Below are 19,527 nucleotides of genomic sequence, written 5' to 3'. Positions count from 1 at the left end.
GCACGAATCTTGAACATCTGGTGTGTAAAGACCTTTTCTGAGCATCTAATCAATGATCTTTTGCTTTAGTAGAAAGCCTGTTCATCCTACTGAGCTACAGCCACCTGGCTGCTGATTGGCAGTAACTGCTTCTAGATGTGCTTCTATCCTGGGTCACAAACTTTTGAATTATTTCACCTCCATGCCTCAAACTTTCACAATCATGCTTTGCTGCTCTTTAAAAGAGGATCATTGTCTCTTGGAGTCCAGTATCGAAGCAGGCAGCTCATCAAGGCACAGAGAACCAAAGGACGCCGTGCCCGTATTGACAGTATTTGACGACCTGGGATGAGAATTTGTTGCAGAGAATGGAGAGATGTCCAGAAGAAATAATACGATGCAAACGGCAGCCTTTTAGGACTCTTTACAGAGGTAGATAAATGTTTCCTGATAAGCACTTTTGGCAGCATGAACAGCTTACAGAACAGCTCTTTTTACCACCTGGATTGGAAGTTTGCAAAAAGCAATTAAAGTGTTCTTCTTACCTCTGGATGTCAGCTCCACTGATGCTGCTCTGTACAAATCATCACCTCACAAACACAAGACCAAGCATCTCCTATCCCTCTGCATTCTGCTCATGCTTCACGGCAAATGTACACGAAGAGAAAACTAGGGAGGGGGTGGAAGAAAGCGGCACAATGAGAAGAGGAGAGAAAAAACAGAGAAGGGCGGAGTGGTGGAGAGGAAGGGAGGGAAGGAGATGCTGCGGGTGAGTGAGTGGAAGCGCCCATTAATTTGAATTTAAAGGATGTGAGGAGAGGACGGCACGAGACGCAGCCAGCCTTGGAGGGAGGAGAGAGGGGCGCTGGGAGAGGAAAGAGATGGATGAGAGGGGGGGAAAAAAGAGTCTGAAAATGAGATGAGAGAGTTGGGCAGTTAAGAGGCATCACTGCCGGTCAACTGTGCATCTATTGATCCGCAGCGGCCGGGTGGTTTTTCTGCCAGAGCCACCGGAGATAAAACGGATGAAAGGGGGGAAAAGAAAAGACGACTACTGTGTTGTGCTTTTCTTTTTCATTTTCATTTTTTTTGTTTGCTGCCAACCTGCGAAGTGAGAAGTGTGTGAGAGCGCTCCAAGCTGAGCACATCACACGCGAGACGAACACATTCAGTTCACAGAGTCTGAGCTGCCTCGAACATCCACTGCTACTTTCAGCGGCCGCCAGGAGTTGAGTCGAGATTTACGGGCTGCTTCACATGGAGCTGAGGCAGCATCCAACGCAGGTGAAGCTTGAGATTTAGTGTTTGCTGCTGCACATCTGTGCCGTCAGCTGTTTTATAGAAAAATACTGTGAAAGCGGAGGATACTTGAGCGCTGGAGAGTTTGTAAGCATATCTTGACATCTGGAGAAGGAAGAAGACTGAGCCGGCAGCTCTCGTCCTGGCATCCTGAGGTGCGAATGGGATGCTGAAACCAAGATCTTCAGGAGTCAAGATGTGGATTAGGAGATGAATTCCGAGGAGGGGTCGAGGAGGGATGAGGTTTTTCGGGGTGAGAAGGCAAGAAAGGGCTGCCACTGCCCCGTGGCGACTCCGCCTGCCTCCACCGCCACCTCCCCGTGAACATGCAGGTCCTACAGATCGTCAAGGAGCTGGTGTCGCCGTCCAGACGCAGGGCAGCGGCCAGATTCGGAGGTGTGTGTGCGCATTTTATGACCCATTAAGCTTCTATTGCAGCCACTAATTGTGTCAGAGGACAAAGATTTGAATCAGTGCAATGAAGACAAGATCAAATCTACCTGACCAAACATTATTTTGGGAGAAAGGAACGAGGAGAGCCTTGTTGAATGTATGGAGATTGATATGAAGTGCATGCAGGTTTTGAGTAAATCTCGTCCCTGAAGCAGGTGAAAGGTCTACTGTTTTACTCTCAGTTATGATGTGCCTCACTGTGAGGAGCTGTTAATCCTCATCAGACAACTTCATTACTGTAGGTTTCAGTGGAGTGTTGGTGTTTCACAATAGTTTAAGGTCACCGCCTTTTCTTGGTGCAATTTCAGAAATATTTGTTACTCTGATCTGCATAATTAGTCATGTATTAATTTGCAAACTGCTGCCTAGAAAGTGCCATCCGACTCTGTGTCACTTGCAGCCTCTTCTCAAGAAAATTTATAGATTTGAAGTTGGTGAATAAGATGCATAAAAATGCTCCCAGCAGGTGCTGAGGTCCAGTTTAAAAAAAAAATCACATTGCTTGAAGAAAAGTGAAGCCCTAAGATGTGCGAGACTGATGCCTGCAAATAGATAGATAGATATATAGATATCTGCATATGAATACGTAGAAGCTGCAGCCGGGGGGAAACAGAAAGCCTGTCATTCACTTGTAGTCTGGCTTTTATTGACCACTTGGGTTTTGAGCACACTTTGGTACGCTGTGTGTGGTAAGCATATAAGGGATGTCATTTTCTGTAATGCATTAGCTAATCATGGGCTGTTTCGATTTAGCTTTACGTTCATTTTTCATTTACCTGCATTCGGCTACAGTGAAAAGGAAAGCTTGGCTCAGATATCTGCTGCCTGCACGCGAAACCCCTCAAAAGTAGCAGCCGAGGTTAAGTCAGCAGACTTGGGCCTGTTGTGTTTAGACCAAACACAAGGCAGTTCTCTTAGATGGAGAGATTCAAAGTATGAAAGATGGACATAGCTATCGATTAGCACAGCCTGGTTAATCTCCTTTTCTGACTCTTAGAAGACCAAATTATGTGGTTAGAGACGGGGCACATACAGCACTATTAGAACCACATTAATGGATCTTTAATGCCCCCTTTGTCCCTAAAAGTCAATGTCACAAGTAACACTTCTGATAGTTGATTTGATGTGGCCTCCTTGGCACAAAAACGGTCCAGTTTAATAATAAATTTAATTAGTTTGTACTGAATGTCATTGTGGATGAGTTTAAACTTTTTGGTGTGCCATGTGTCATTAGTCTGAATGGGACGGACATGCCCCTCGAGCAGCTTCTGTAATAGCTCTGTTGCTGTGGGACGTGTGTGTGTGTGTGTGTGTGTGTGTGTGTGTGTGTGTGTGTGTGTGTGTGTGTGTGTGTGTGTGTGTGTGTGTGTGTGTGTGTGTGTGTGTGTGTGTGTGTGTGACGGCTTCATTTCTCTGGTGTGCACTGAATAATGAAGCATGGTGCTCTGAGTAATGGAACACTATCTGACCACTGACCCGGTCCTGTCTCCTGGTTGGATGCCACCCTGTGCCGTAGCCACAGGTTTGCCTGAGCTCTTTGCCCCTGCAGGAGGAGGAAAGGCACAGCTTGTCGCTTCAGTGCTTCTCGAATAAAAAATAAGCTTCTGTTTGTTACTGTGGGGAAATTTGCATAAATTTAATGGGCAGTTTAATCGACACTTGTTGCAGGTTTCTTCAAAATGTAATCTTTTTTTTTTTTTTTTAGAAATACTGTTATTTATTTATTTTTTGCACCTGCTAAATTCTATGTTCATGTACTTGATATCAGCTTTCACATGACTCTTTCTGATTTGCCTCATGTTGTTATTCCACTTGTGTAAATGTAGAAACCTTTATGTGCTTGAAGCCACTGTTAACCACTGGATGTACCTGCTCTAGCAGCCAGGATATATTTGATTTAAAAGGCTTGAATTCAGGTAGGAAATGCTTTGTCTCCTGCCAGCTGGCATTCATAACAGCTTCAATTTATCAACTGGCCCCACTAGGACACTTGTGTAGGGCCAATTAAAGCACACAAGGAAGCGCTGCAGCATGGGCTGCATTGGGGGGGCAATATTTTAGGACTTGGGTCCCAAATCATTGGTCAGAAAAGATCGATGGAGACAGATGTTACATTCTCCAGCACGCAGGTGCTTTATTTTTGGTCACTGGACAAGGTCATTTACTAGTTTAACTCCTGGTTGTTACGTTTCTTCCATTTTCTTTTCGTTAATGCAGACAATGCACTGGGAAGTTGGCGGGTTAAAGAGATAATATCCAATCAGATGGTATTAGTTAATTTATGAATAGGTATTTTATAATATTATATTCTGAAAGTCTCATTGTCTGGAAATACACATAACTGTCTGTACTTTTGTGCTGTTATTCCTTAATCACTGTGAAGGGACAGCTTTTCCACAACATATATGTGAAGTCCAGCTCATTAAGGGAACTTTGAGCTGTTTTTAATGACTGAAATACTTCTGTGGACACTCTTTTTCTTTTTTGAGAGGTACGTGTCCAGCATGGGAGCAATAGGGATTTCTCAAAGAATGAATTGCTGTAACAGAGGTGGCATAAACGGGGTTACAGACTTATCACATCGTTTTGTGTTATTGTTTGTATTGAATCTACCTAAATGTCATTATCACATCTGAGAGTGTCTTCTGGTTCAGAATGAGCCTTTGGGGGGTGACTATGCTCAGCAATGAGCCTGATACAGAAACGTCGATGACTTCCAGACCATTTTATAAACGAGAGCTTCTGCTCTGCTTGAGGAAAAGAGAAGAAGTTGGGGGGAAAAAAATTGAATAAAAAATAAATATTTTATTACAGTACTGTGTTTGGGGTGGAGAGTGGTGGGGGTGGCTTCAAAGGTGGCTAAAGTGTGAGAAAAAGCACTGCACCCCATCGCCTTTCTCTACTTTCTCTAATTGAGCTGCATTTGTCAAATTCAAAATCCAGTCCAACATCGACAACCATGAACATAACTTTTTTTGTCTTCTTCTTTTAAAGAATGATAATATTTTTTAATGACTGCCCATTAACAATCCACACTTTCCATTTGGCTGTCGTCTTTATCTCGGTCTATCGGCCCTGCAGACGAATTCACCTTGGCTCCTCTCGCAGCCTGAATCAGTGCAGGCAGATTTAGCACGACGGCCTCCAGCAGATACAGGACACACAAATTCACACACTCGCTGCAGTTCTGTGCAGACTGGGAGGAGTGGTGAGTGGGGATAAGGTGCGAGGTGCCAGCAGATGTTGTTGAGCTCCTCGGCTGGATAGCGCGATGGCATGAGTGTGAGATAACAGAATATCTGATAATTTGTCCAGCTCCCTGTCAGCTTTGCAGGATCAAAACCACATGTACTTGTGAGAAAGCATCAGATTGTGTGTGTGTGTGTGTGTGTCTGTCTGCCACATTTCTGAGCATGCTCAGTGGTTCCTGCCACATCAAAAAACAATACATGTCATGTTCATTTTAATAAAGTAATGTCTTAGTTTTAGGAGAAAGAGCACTCGTAAACCTGCAGTTTTGAACACTTTTCCTTGGAGACAACTTAAAGTGAGCTGTTAGGGCTGCAAGCACCGTGTTTAGTGGTTAATCAGCAGCTAATTTCTTTACCAGTTTTTCATTTGCTTCATAGCACAAGACCAAGTATAACAGCACATCCACACACATTGGGCGATTGTGGCTCAAGAGTTGGGCGTTCGTCTTGTAACCGGAAGGTTGCCGGTTCGAGCCCGGCTCCGACAGTCTCGGTCGTTGTGTCCTTGGGCAAGACACTTCACCTGTTGCCTACTGGTGGTGGTCAGAGGGCCCGGTGGCACCAGTGTCCGGCAGCCTCGCCTCTGTCAGTGCGCCCCAGGGCGGCTGTGGCTACACTGTAGCTGCCATCACCAGTGTGTGAATGTGTGCGTGAATGGGTGGATGATTGTGTATAGTGTAAAGCGCTTTGAGGTCCTTAGGACCAAGTAAAGCGCTATACAAATACAGACCATTTACCATATTCCACAAATTATTTAAATAGCTGCTCTTATTACCTGTAGAATAAGTTAACCAGATGCCTCTAGAAGAAGGGAAGAAACCTCTGGATGAATGAGATGGAGTGCAGGGATCAGAGGTCAGAAGGGGATCTGATGGCAGTGTAAGTTTGCAAAATGTAACTTGAAGGAGGCCGACTGTAGCTGAGTCTACGATCTGGTGACTCGAAGATGTCTAGTAAATAAGACAGGAGTTGCAGTACATGATTAGATTATTAGAAGGCCTGACCCCAGCATACCTGAAGCCTCTCCTGAAATTGGAAATCAACACTGAGAGAAAAGTAGAGCCCAGACTGAAGCAGCTGACCTGAGAAGGTGTAAGGCAGTGGGAGGGGAGGGCCTCCTGTGGCTCAGATTGAGTGGGTTCAGGTTAATTTATTGGTTGATTGATCTTGTTGGTGGGTCCATGTTTTAACTACTTGTTTGCTTTATATACAAGATAAACAGAATATCTCCGTCTTATAATCAAAGCCAGCGTGAAAGTTCCATTTATTCTTTCTAATGGTCAGCAGGGGGTGACTTCTCTAAAAAATCAAGTTACAAAACAACTATAGAAATCTATGGGCAACTGGTCCTGCTTCTCTCTTCATCTCTGACCTCAGTAAACGCTTTTCAAATGAGATTATGGTCTTAATCACTAGTGTATAAGCCTGACTTCCCTTCTCTAAATAATGGTCCCTATTGCATATATTAGGTCATGCTCTAAACTGAAGGTTGTTGGTTCCATTATTTAGAAGAGCCACTCCCAAAAGTCTGGGCCGCAGCCCTCTGTACTATATTTCATCCTGAACTCAATCAATAGTAGGAAATATAATGGAGCAGGTGCCAGAAGAAAAGTTGCCGAAAAACTTGAACTTGACAAGGGTCTTAAGTCATAGGACAGAAAATTCTTGGAAAACTTTGTTAAACTTTTCTGGGAAGGAAATCCGTTTATATTGATTTAGGTCTGCAACAGCCTGCGGGAGGTCCAAGGCCTCAACCTGGGCTCTCATTCAGTCCACACTAGAGTAAAATTACTTGGGGATCTCATTATCAGGTAGGAATTTACCCATGAGTTTCCGTTATTTGCAGTTCATTCATACAGGACAAACAAGGTCTGTGTGTCAGTCCCATTTGGCCAAATGCGTCCAGAGAGGCGGAACTGTCCGGCTCTCACTAAAACCTTGGAGAAATGTGTTAGCTTTCCACTGTCCATGAATTATCCCCTCCACTTATTCCACATAAGAGCACAAAAGTGCCTTGTGCACACAGAGCTTCCCTCTGCAGCAGCGTTTATCTACTGCTGTTATTGAGAAGAGGGAGGGGGGATTTACAGCAAATCTAAAGCAAGACTGCAGCCTGCTCCTGGTCAACACCATCAGTAGCTCACTGCATTATTTAGCAACCTTCATACTCTTCCTCTCACTCTCTCTTTCTTTCAGTCGAGGGAAAAAAAAAAAGAAAACCTGGTTCATTCACATATTCAAATTCTGCACCAGGAGCATCAGACAAGAACACTTCTTGGTGTTTTGCATACCAGGAACACCATCTGTAGGCATTTTGTGCGTGTTTGCATGGCTATGTGTGTGTTTATATTTATTCTGGCCTGGAGCTTTAAGAAAACTACTACACGCTGTTAAGCTAAGGAGGGACTGGCAGATAGTCCAGACCCAGCGGGTGTTGGGCTAAAGCTGACCGCTGACAACCACATTGCAGCAGAAGGACTAATTGCCTGCCTGTCGTCAAAAAGGGCAGATCTGCAGCACACTTCATAGCGCCGCTGTCGACTCTCTTGGCAGAACAGTGCAGAGTTTAGCCTCAGACAGTGGAGTCATTTAAACGTTGAGGCTTGTTGTATTTTTCACGGCTTGTGTCAGATTCAGTCGGCTGTATTGATCGCTGCTTTTGGTGCTTCACACCTTCTCTTATTAAATTATGTATCAAGTGATGCAACAGGCCTTCAGATATTACTGAGGCTGGGCTATTACGAGGGAGGTGTTTGACTGAGTATACATTATATAGTGCTGTATAACTATACCAGATTATAACAGGAGCTTTTTGCAAAAACCAATGTAGCTTGCAGATGAGAATAGCGAAGCTGGTGCTTGATAATTGCCAGAATCTTCTGTAGCTACACAAAGAAGTTTGGTTGACGTATGTAGGAAAATGGCACATGGCTTCATTGCTCTGACTTCAGCTTCCTTCAGTTTATGGGCTGAATGAGAAGACCAAACAAACGATCCACTCTCAGATGTCACATCGGGAAGAATTCATGATTTTCAGTGCATTTGAACTCACTCATTCACTCATTTGAACTGAATGCACAAGCAGGTAGCAACATCTGGGACTGAATAATGGAGCCAGTGTGGAAGTACTATAAACTGCAGTTCCTCTAACGGCCAGTAGAGGCTGGCTCCAAAAGTGATTCAATCTTCATAGTCTCCCGTGTTAAAATGTCCAACTCTTTATGAAAACTCTTCAATGGCTGATTTTGTATAATTTAATTTAATAATCCATTTGGTTACTGAAGTTTAGGACGTGGCCTTTCATGACCTGAGACAGGGCTCTGTATTTATAGCTAGACGTCCGCTTGGCTATTTTATCACACTAAACTGAAACATTTAGAGCATCATAATGGAATTGCAAACAATATGACTTTTGTTGGGACTCAGCCCCTCCCAATAAGGTTGTGTTTCGGTTTCAGTGAGTGAAAATTTAGTATCTCATCAGATTGTTACTCTTGTAACAATTACTCGTTATTACAGTGTTAATAACGGGTCTCCAGCCTGTAAGTGTCCAGTGTTCCTCTGTTTCTCAGCCAGATCTGCCCTCTCCCTCATTTGTCACGTCCAGTTTCACTTCATGCCCAACTTGAACTTGATTGCTGTCCTCTTCAGGGTAGTCTTACCTCCAGCTGTATTTGGATCACTCACTGAAAGACCCGTTTGAATTTCTTACCTGTGCACGTTAGTAATTTTTCCCTGAACTTTAAACTTGTGCAGACCAACCTTAATCCTGAGTTGCATCACTGTGGATAAGAGCTACGACTCGTGCTTCAATTTAAAGACCATTCAGAATATTCCCAAGTTGATGAATCATGTATTTGTTAGCCCACATTACCCCTTTGCTTCCAAATTCCAAAGGCATCTGGGGAAGAACATTTGGACCAAACGACCTGGACTGTGCTGGAAGCCTTTTTTGTCTGCAAAAATTTACTTGCCACCTACCCTGCTCACCAGATTTGGCTCCATGCAACGCAGTGGAGGTCATCAAGCATTCGTCCCAAATGCTCACATGCACACAGTCACATTCAGATCGAGGGTAAGACATCAGGAGCTCTGGTAGTGGTGTATTGCTGCATAACCTGCATCCAACCCTGAAGGGAATGGCTGTGTAGTTTCGATATTAATTTCATTTTATTTTATTTTATTATTATTATTATTATTATTTTTTTAATAGGTGCAGTCTCTAAACTTTTTGATGGTACCTCTTATACCCATTTTATAACTAAATCTTGGATCCTTTAAACCTGTCTGGCTTTCTGCATCATTTCTGTCAACAGGTCCGACCTCTTGGTCCTAATGTTCCCACCCGACTTGTCCTCGGTCACGGTGCTGGATCCGTTTCCGTTCATGCTAACAGACTTTAGCAATCTGGCTTCATCAAGTTTCAATACTGCTTACAGTCATGCTTCTCTACACAGAAACGGTTGCTCTTTTGCTCTAAAGTATGCTTAAAAAAAATAAATACATAAAATGTGGTCAGCTTTCATTTCCTCTGTCCTCCTTGGGATCAGGAAGCCACACTGCTTTGAAGCCCAGAGCTGTGCTTATAATTGAAGGCAGTGTGAATACTCCAAACCACAGAAGCATCTTTTCTATCGTTTGTCATCTCCACATGCTGACTGTTAGAGGATGACAGATAATTAAGTCAGCTTGGTGGGATGTATCCTGTAAATTAGCCGCAGTCTCCTGTTTATGCACAATTTAAATCCACTGGGGTTCAGTTTGTCCAGCTGAATGGGTAATAATACTCCAGCGTAACGCAGCACCGAAGTCAATCCAACCTTAATAGTTGTGTAAAGGCAGTAAAAAGAATTGAGTATGTGTGTATTTGTGTGTAGTCTCTTTGCATGCCAGAGAAATAAGGAAATGCTCTGTAACGAGTGAGGAAGTTGTGCTGGTAGCCTTTGAGGAACAGTGATTTGAGTCACTTTCCCTGAACTACTGTTGGAGCTTCATTCATCTTCCTGCTCATCTGAGTGCATTTATTTTGTTCCTATTATGTGAGAAATGCAGCTTTAAAGTATTTTGCATTAAAAAAAAAAAGTGATCGGAAATGAGTGCATGTTTTAAAAAAAAAAGAGGAGGGAAAACAGCCGTCTGATTGTTACTCTCCTGAGGTAGTTTGACAGGCCTGTATTTAGCTCTCGCTGCCTCTGATCTGCACCGCATTTAGTCTCTTTGAACAAAAACGATGGCGTGCGGTTCTTTTACAGGCTCCTGTTGGCTGATAGACGCCTAATTCACCTTGTGGTAACTTGCAAGTCTGCAAATCTGCCACTGCTGCATGCAAATTTAAAAAAAGAAGCCTTTGAGCTCGGTATTCATAAACTAAGATGGTATTAGTTAGCATTTAGTTCTTCAGGGTCAGTGGGATTATTGCTTTACAAATGGGCTTTGATATGGGTTAAATGATATATTGATGTAATTGTATGTAGATTATTAAAAGTTTTAAATATCATAATTTTTTTTTAAAAAAAGGAAAGAAATCATGAATAAAATGAGTAAATAATCGACTCTCAGGCTGCCCTGCAGGAGGCTGCTTGTTCCGCTTGTAGGTTACTGCAGCTGTTCTCAAATAAAGTCAACACCTGGCACTTCACTGCATTCAGACTTACTTTGTATTTGTGGTACAAATGAGTCTGCCCTCATGTAAAAGCACCCGTTAGCTCTGCATAGCTCGTTGTCTTATCGTATCAGTGGCCGATCACAGTGAAAGTCCAGCAAATGAAGCCAAACTGAAAAACTGCTCTCCTTTCTAGATCCTAAATCTATCTTTTCTGTTCTTGAGTGCAGCACAGAGCACCAGTCTGCTTAGCCAGCATTACCCAGCATGCCTTTAGTGCAATGTTATAAACCTGCGGTTATCAGTAGCTGTGGCTCAGGAGGAAGAGCAGGTTGTCATCCAGTCTGCTTGCTAAAATATCCTTAGGCAAGCTCCTGAACTGCAAGCTGCTCCTGATGCGTTCTCCGGAGTGTGAATGTGTGTGACTGTTAGATGGAAAGCCCTAGAAGAAATAGTTTCTATAAATGTGTGTGAGAATGAGGCTTGTAGTCTGAGTACGGTGTGCTATATAAGAACCAGTCTGTTTAGCACACATTGTCTGCTTCACGGGTTATTGTGTGGTGTGAGGTCTGACCTGTTATAAATTGTCTTTTATCGTATAATAAGAATCAGCAGTTAGAGGGATGCACAGTCTCTCAATCCACTCCACTCCACAGTGACATGAATTTTTAAACCAGAAAAAAATACTGCAAAGTAGTTGCTACGTTCTCCAGGGGATTTGTGGGCAAGCAACAAAAGGAACGAGTCCTTCTATTGTATCGCTGAAGAGTCTACTCACCAGTGATACTCTTATTGCTTTTCAAGAATATGGGTCCAATAAAACTCTATCGTAAGTTTTTTTTTTCTTCAAGTACTCTAAATGAAATCTAAATGTAAAGATTTTGCAAGTTTTATTTTCCTTTGCAGATAAAACTGTATATTTGACTGCATGTTGTTCAGATATTTTTATTGAAAGTGTGTGTTGTGTGAGCCTGGTGACTAGATCAGTCCTCAAGATAGTTCCAGTACAACTGCGCTGCAAACACACACAGTTAGGATGAAACTACACGACTGAACTTGGGATTATTTTTCAGAGTAGTGACTCGTCATGAGTCATCGTGAGCGTTCTCTCGTATGTTTTGTGTTTTACTTGCTGCTTGATGGTAGTTTTGGCTGACAGCACCAGGCTCACCCACCAAACTGCCTGATCTCACATACAGACTGAAGACAGGAAACAGGGGTTAAAGGTCACATGTTCCATCCCTTTTTTAACAAGGTGATGTGAGCCTCACGTTTCTTAGTTTTTTGAGTTTCAGCTCAGTGATGTTTGCAACAGGCCTGGCTTTTGTGTGGTTCAAATGCTCGTTTGTAGCATTTGAGATTACGGATGATATTTTGTTTATGAACCTACATGCATACCTCTTATATTAGTCAGTATTCAGTTAGCTAACACTGCCACTGTTTTATGGTTTGTTCCACTTTATAGGAAGGTAGGGCTAGCTGTAGCTTTCTTTCTTTCATGGTGACTGTCAAGTCGGATTATAACCACCAAGAAACAACCAATAACAGAAAGAATCCCTTGATAAAAAGATGGTTTCCAGGTAGACTGTGCAAGACATTGTCCACAGAACTGCAGTATTCAGCCATTATTTTAATTCTTTCAGCCATTATTTAATTCTTTAAACTCGATTTAAATGTACTTTTGATTTATTTACTTTGGGTTTGTTTCCAGTTCTGTATCTGAGGACACAAGCTTTGTTTCAAAGATTTCAGTGCTGATATACTTCAGTGTAAATAAGACTGAGATTGTAGTTTCATGGTGTAAATCTGTATATTTGTCTGTTTAAAATTCAAAAGCAGAGTAACCCTTTAAAGAGAGATGAGCTTGCAGACAACGCAGAGGAGCTGAAAGCTGTACAGCCCCACCCACTCGTTTCTATCAGCTGCAGAAGTGATAACAGCCCTTCAGTCCCATCACAAACACACACTTCCTGTAACGATGCCACACACAGATAGAGCTGAGATGACACGACTTCTCTTTCTTTCTTTTAGTTTGTTGATCATTTTTTCTTTTTTCTTGATCATTTTCATGTTTTTATCTTTCTTTTTCCTTTTTCTTTTGTTCACATTTTTGATCTTTGTCTTTATTTCAGTTTTTCTTTCTCCATCGGTCTTTCTTTCTCCTTCTTCTTGATGTGTCTGTCTTTCTTTTGATCTTTTACTTTGATCTTTTGCTTCTCTCCTTTCTTCCTGATCTTTCTTTCACACTTTGTCTTTGTCTTTCACTTTCTTCATGTTTCCTTTACTTTTTTTCTTGAACTTTCTTTCTCTTTGTTCTTTTCTTCACATTTGATCTTTGTCTTTACTTCAGTTTTTCGTTCATTGTGTTTCTTTCTTTTAAGCATTCTTTCTTCTTTCATTCCTTTCTGATCGTTCCTTTTTTACTTTTTCTGACTTTCTTCACATTCTTGATCTTTCACGCTTTCCCTTTCTTGAGCGTTCTTCTTCTCTTCCTTTTTTTTTTTTTTTTTTTGTTGCTTGCGTTGCCTGTCGCTCGTTTCCCCAGCACCGCCCTGCCTCTCATCTTCGATACGCCACATCATAAGCCCCGTCATGGTACATCACGTCCATTTCATAATGAAGTTTTAATGGAAACTGTTTATCATCATACTGCCATTGTCTGTCTCTCTCACTTTTTCCCAGCTTGCACACCCCATGCTCTCTGTCTCCCAGAAGCAGCACAGCAAAACCTTTACACACATTTTTGCTTCATTAATAAAACATTGCTTTGTCATGAGCGGTAAGATTTTGAGTTTTACAAGTACATTTTGTAATCCTACGTGGAATTGAAAGAATTCCTCTGATTCACATTTTATTTTTGTGATGTTTGGAAAATCTGTGAAAGTTTCATCGGCTGTCTGGAAACAGCGATTCCCTCTGTCCTTTCTGTCTCCCTCTCTATGATGTGCTGAATAGAGCTTGTTGTTGTCGTTGTGTTGTTGTGTTTGGGTGGAGAATGTTGTGAGTGGGAACGGCTCACTCCTGAAGTCAGATTTCTCTGTCCGAGTCTGTCTGTCTGTGAAACAAACGGCAGCATTGTGACAGCAGCAGCAGCAGCTCTGATCTCACTTCTCTTTGCTGCTCGCTCATATTTCCTCTCTTTCTGGAGCACTGGGTAGTGACAGTGATGGGATGAGGTAGTGTATGTTATCTCCTGGTGTTTTGGACTTGGCTGAACCGTGACCGATGCGGACTAAAGCTCGCTCGGACGATCCACAGGATGTCTTGAAAAGAGGTAAAAGAAGTCAATTGTGGAGTTCCACTCAGTTTCTCTGTGTTGTTAGCATGTACATAGATGGTATGTGAGGGACATTCTAGCTGGGTGCCTTATGATTAGTATTTTTGGTCTAAATGGATCATATAAATTAATATTAAACTGGTCTGTTGGCTCACAATGTCCTGCTGACGTGGTTTTAATTCAGAGCGTCTTGTGATTTTTACACCAGTGATTGCAATGACTGCCAGATAATCATCTCCTTTCCAAATGCAAAATCCAGTGAAAGTTTAAATATTGGTCATAGATTCTGACAATATATCTGTATGTACGTTTTTCTTTTTTTTTTAAGACTTCCAAAGTTAATCAGAAACTTGACACTCTCACTGTACTGTATGTAGGCCACTACACTACGGAGGACCAAAGCTGCTAAAATTATATATAAATATATAAGTAAATAAATGGGTTGGTCAATACGCTAGCGTGCAATTAAATAGTTGCTGTTTTTGTTGTTGGCCTTTATTTAGCCATTAACCCAATGGCATACTGCGTTGTTTTTATTTTGATTTCATGATTTGTACTTAAATAGAAAAAGCACTTACTATATCTGTAATTTCTTTCACGTATATATATTTTATATGATGAAACTGGGCTAAAGTAAAATACTGACTGGATTTTATTGGATTGGATTTTAGGTTGAGTTTGACTTTTTGCTCAAGTTTTTATTAGGTGGGACCATCTGGACAAAATCACCTGTAGAACTGTCAACTTTCTGACAATTTAAATGCAAAAACCTTTCATGATTTAAACTTTTTGCCATCCATACAGACTGTGTGTTTAGTGAACTCATGCTAATATTACAGTTCATTAGGATCTAACAGCTAAGACCAACTTTACACCATGCAACTTTTCAAATGATTTCAGTGTCACAGACAAATGTCAGATGTTTGCCCATCATCTTGATCATATGGTCTTGTAAAAAGTCAGTCAGAGGTTTCTTATATCAGTCTTTTTCACATTTGGATTTGATGTCAGTCCTGACGAATTACTAGCATAGCTAGCGTGGAGGAAGGTAGCAGCAAAGGGTCGACAGCTTTTGCCAAAAAGTTTCCGCTCCGTTTTTCAAGACCTGCTGTCCTTCGAAGTTTTCCACCAGAATGCGTGTAAATAATTTCCTGGACGGCTCGGTGGGCTCTGCAAAGTCTTAAAAACCGATTTATGACACAAGCGCCAGGTTCTGGCTTTTTCATTCTAATTCCTTTCGAAGTCTTCTAGTGCACAGGAGGCATGTGAAGTGTTACACAGACTGGTGACACTTTGCACACAAACAGCAAATGATGTCACCGCACTTAGTAGAAGATAAGCAAGTGCAGACATGTAACAGTAAACTGTCATGTGCCACTTCCAAATATAAAGCCCTGACAGCGGAATGATAACAATGTGTGCTGATAGTGGATTGTGAGGTACTGTGGACTGTCTGCTGATAAATTTGTGAGCCTTCTTACATGAAGGTGCTACAAATTAAATGACTTTGACAAAAAACTTTTTTCTCCTTTTTTTGGCTTTGTTGAAACAAGCAGAATTTTAACTTCTCCTTTATCTTAGCTGAGAATGTGCCACGGGTAATGTGGGAGTTAATTATTTGTCTGTAAGTCTGGTTGGAGTCTGTGATTATTGGTTGCTGGGTGTCATTCAGAGGTTTGTGTCACGTTCCTGCAGTTGCGTTGAGGTTGGAAATGAAGACTGGGTGAGGCAGATGATTGTTTTGGAGGCACAGTAATAACACATGCTTCTCTAAAGTTGCCTCATCTGTTTGTTGTGAAGTGGGAAACTTGTTTCGTGAGTGTGCTGAGTTGCGTTACTGATGCAGTACTTACCTAAAAGAGCCGCTTGTTTCAATCGAACGTTAAGTAGCATTAATATTGTGAAATTGTGGCTCCATAGTGTAGCCATTTACACATTTGTCTAACAAGTGAAAGCTTCAGGAGGAGACTGAAATCCCTTTGGGTGCAAAGATCTGCCAAATCAAACATGCGGAGCTGCCCGATGTGGCGACCCCTTGTAAATAAGGGAGTGGCTGGAAGTACCGGCACAGCTTGCAAACATTCAATATTAGATGTGGCTTTCATGGGAAAACTAGTGATGCAACAACAGAACAATGTGTTGCAATAATAATCATGTTTTTTAACACTTACACAAGTGTTTGATCTGTAAAATGTTTATTGTAAGTGCTAAAAACCAAGTTACAGTCACAGCCAGTCACTCGTTATACAGTTTTTTCTCGGAATTCTGACTTTTTTCAGAATTCTGGAGAAGAAGAAGAAGAAAAGAAACGTGCCCATTTAAAAAAAAAAATAAAATTTCGGTGGCCCTAATCCACTTCCGTACACAGACTGCCTTGTAATAATAAAAAGGAAAATTTTTGTTAAATGACAGAATATTTCCTGTTCTTGCTCTAAACCAGGGCTGCCCAATCCCAGTCCTCAAGAGCTACTATCCTGCAGCTTTTAGATGCATCCCTACTCCAACACAGCTGAATCAAATGGTTTGATTACCTCTTCAGCATGCCATCGTGTTTGGCAAAGGCCTGATAACAAGCCATTCATTTGATTCAGGTGTGTGGGAACAAGGATGCATCTAAAAGCTGCAGGACGGTAGCTCTCGAGGACCGGGATTGGGCACCCCTGCTCTAAACCCACTGTAATTGCGGTGCCTTATGTAAAGCACAAGTCACTCAGATAAATTTGCAGCAATTAACTTTTGGGGAATTTAGATCTTATGCACAAGTAGAGCAGGGCGATATGGCCAAAAATATTTATCACGATATATATTTGAAAATTTGCGATAACGATATAACCGACGATATAATTGATGCGAGACAAAATACAACTCCACAACATTACTAGCGCAAAAAGACAACCTTCCATTTATTTTCACTTAAACAAGAAGCTGGTTTTTATGTACATTAAAGCTTTATAAAAATGTAACAGTGCAAATGCAAATTCCTTGCTGAAAGTTTAACCAAAAGGCATTTCCAGTAGAAATGGGCTGACATATCCTGAGCATAACCATGTATAATATCCACTGAAGTTAAAAAGAGGTGCTTTGCAACATTAAACTGCATTGTGCAGTACGTATTTTTCGGACCATAAGGTGCACGGGATTATAAGGCACATTAAGCGAAACAAAGCAGTCAGATAAATCAAACTTTATTAAACTCATTCTTCTTGCTTCCTCCACTTCTGTACCATTGATTCATTAATGTTGAATTCTCTGGCAGCTGCTCTATTCCCATGTTGTTGCAGTATATTAATGACTAACCTCATATTGTGGATGGATTATCTCAGTTGTTCTCCTGACTGAAGTTTGGTCCGTTTACAACATCCTGCCATGCGATTGCATTTGTCTCTAACCATGAAGAACCTTCACGTTAACTTTTATAAGTGGAAAAGTGTTAGTGTTCGTCCTCCAGCTTCACTGTTTATGTTATGCTAACATAGCTGTGTCGCTAGCGATCACGTAGCACATCATTATATACCAGCTAGCCCAACTTCAGTAACCCTACAAACGTCACTGCTGTTTAGTTTCCTGTCTTCATTTATGTTGGAAGTGATAGCAGAACTGTACGTTTGATTTTTTTCAGAAATCTCTCAGTCAGAACATGCTATATCATGCTTAGGTAACTAGCGAAACTAGCGAGCTAACTTCCGCTAGCTTCCTGCTAACGTCTAACTCCGTTAAATGTAATAACTTTAGTTTTCATGGATGCCTGGAAGTTAAACTTCATAGTTACACCTGGTAAAGCAGCAATGCTGATCGTTTTATTAAAGATGAAAGAATTTAGACAGTTTTTAACTCTAAGTGATGCTGCAGTGTTGTTTGACCTGAAGCATACGGAGTTTAGGACCCAGATTACTCCCAGATTTAAGAGCATCTTAGTCCGACAAATATGACAATAACAACGGCCGCTTGCATGTTCTGCAAAAAAATGTGCTTTGTCGTGTATCTGACGGACAAACACCAAACCAGTTCCACATCACGGAAGTTGCACCATTTTTACAAACCAATTCTGGTTCATCTGTTTCACTCAACAATCGGCCATGTGCGTATGAAAACAAAAGCACTGCGCATGCGCGTTTTACTCCCATTCTATCGCGATATTTCATTTTCCTATCGTTGCCTAACATTATACCGGTATTACCGTGAACGGTATAATATGGCCCAGCCCTATGCACAAGTTATAAATGCAAAAGTTCATCTTTCAGTAAAGAAAAATGTGCAAAAGTGTGTTTTAAAAGTGTACAGACGTGCAGCTTTTCAACCTAAAAATCGACGCGCAGAGGCTGCCTCATCTTTTTAAATGTCAGGCTGCCGCAAACTTTCAAAAGGCCGAACGGTTACAGAAGTGAAAACCCTCCGGAGTTGAAATCTCTGCAGTAAAACGTCCAGCTCACCTTTACTGGAATATACTCAGTACAAGACTTTACTCCTGTTTTGAATTGATATTTATATCACAGATGAGGGGATCATTGGTTTGCATTGTTTTTAACACATTTTGCATGTTTAGCAAGCACACAGTGAACATGCAGGTCTGAATACAGGTCACACGTGGCCGTCAGCTTCAAAACGAAGTGTGAGCACCGAAACAAAAGGTGGGAAATTAGTTCTTCTCCAATCAAGCCTGTCCTCTTTTATCATAGTTCTTATAATTATTCCTTTTTCTGAACAGATAGCATCTATGAGAGGGTAAGAGATGCACTGACAATGGGTGGAAGAGCAGCAAAGAGCTTTAACAGGCGAGGACTCCTTAAGATAAAAACAAAGAGGGCTCATTACAGCAGCCAAAAGAGGGCTGAGAGAACAAGAAAGACCGTGGTTATGCTTGTCATGTTTTACATTGTCAGGGCTGGTCTTTAACAGCAAGTGATAAAGAGGAAGAAAAACAAAAATACTCTCCACAACACTTCCTGTCACATGGTTAGAGCGGCTCCTAGAGGAATTATCAGCTGGAGGCTTCATCCTTGCATCTGCTCTTAAATTTCTCTTAAATATAGATGTAGTCAGTTAAAGCCGGGGCTCGTTGCTTACGTCTGTTTACGTTATTTCAAGTAAATGTTCCTGCTCCATATGTGCATCTTAAAATCTTCTAAAAGAGCTGTGCATGATTAAGAGTTCAAAATATGAATTTTTATCTTGTGCCAAACCTTGGTGCAGACCCTTAGTGGATCCACAGACTGAAAGAAACCTCTTGGGCTACGGTTGGGCCATTTGTGTGCCTTACATGGTCATATTAGGCATGTTCATTTCCAGTGACATCACACAGAGCTCAAAGCAGGAAAAAGTGTCTGAAACTGAGTTTTCACATCAGTTTGAACCTGACCTCGATATTTAAAACCTTGGCCATGTTCAATATAGTAGAACACGGCAAAGTGTTCTATATGACAGGAAATGACCTCCGGCACGGTCGCCCCTCCCTGACCTTGGTTCTGCTGGAGGTTTCTTCCAGTTTAAAGCGAGTTTTTCCTTCCCACTGTCATCAGTTGCTCAATTGTATTATTGTAGGGTGTTTACCTTACGATATAAAGCACCTTGAGGTGATTACTGTTATGTTTTGGTGCTATATAAATGAATTAAAATAAGGAAAAGCAGAAAAGGTCTTCTTTAAAGAATATTAACGTCTTAGGTTGTAG

General features: G+C 41.5%; 1 protein-coding gene across 1 annotated transcript in view; it reads left to right on the top strand.

The window, feature by feature from the left end:
- Nucleotides 1–1,604: 1,604 nt before the first annotated feature.
- The window catches only part of usp6nl (USP6 N-terminal like), a 61,593-nt gene continuing 43,670 nt past the window's right edge, over nt 1,605–19,527 (top strand). The window contains exon 1 of the mRNA XM_085375905.1: nt 1,605–1,674. Within this exon, the coding sequence (XP_085232031.1) occupies nt 1,605–1,674 (70 nt within the window). The remainder of the gene's footprint in view (nt 1,675–19,527) is intronic.

Source organism: Diplotaxodon limnothrissa, linkage group LG17 (assembly GCF_057381915.1).
Source record: "Diplotaxodon limnothrissa isolate DT_005_m linkage group LG17, D_limnothrissa_male_GT1.1, whole genome shotgun sequence".
NCBI classification, from domain to species: domain Eukaryota; kingdom Metazoa; phylum Chordata; class Actinopteri; order Cichliformes; family Cichlidae; genus Diplotaxodon; species Diplotaxodon limnothrissa.
Note: the sequence above shows the minus strand (reverse complement) of the source record. Positions and strands in the feature narration are given on the sequence as shown.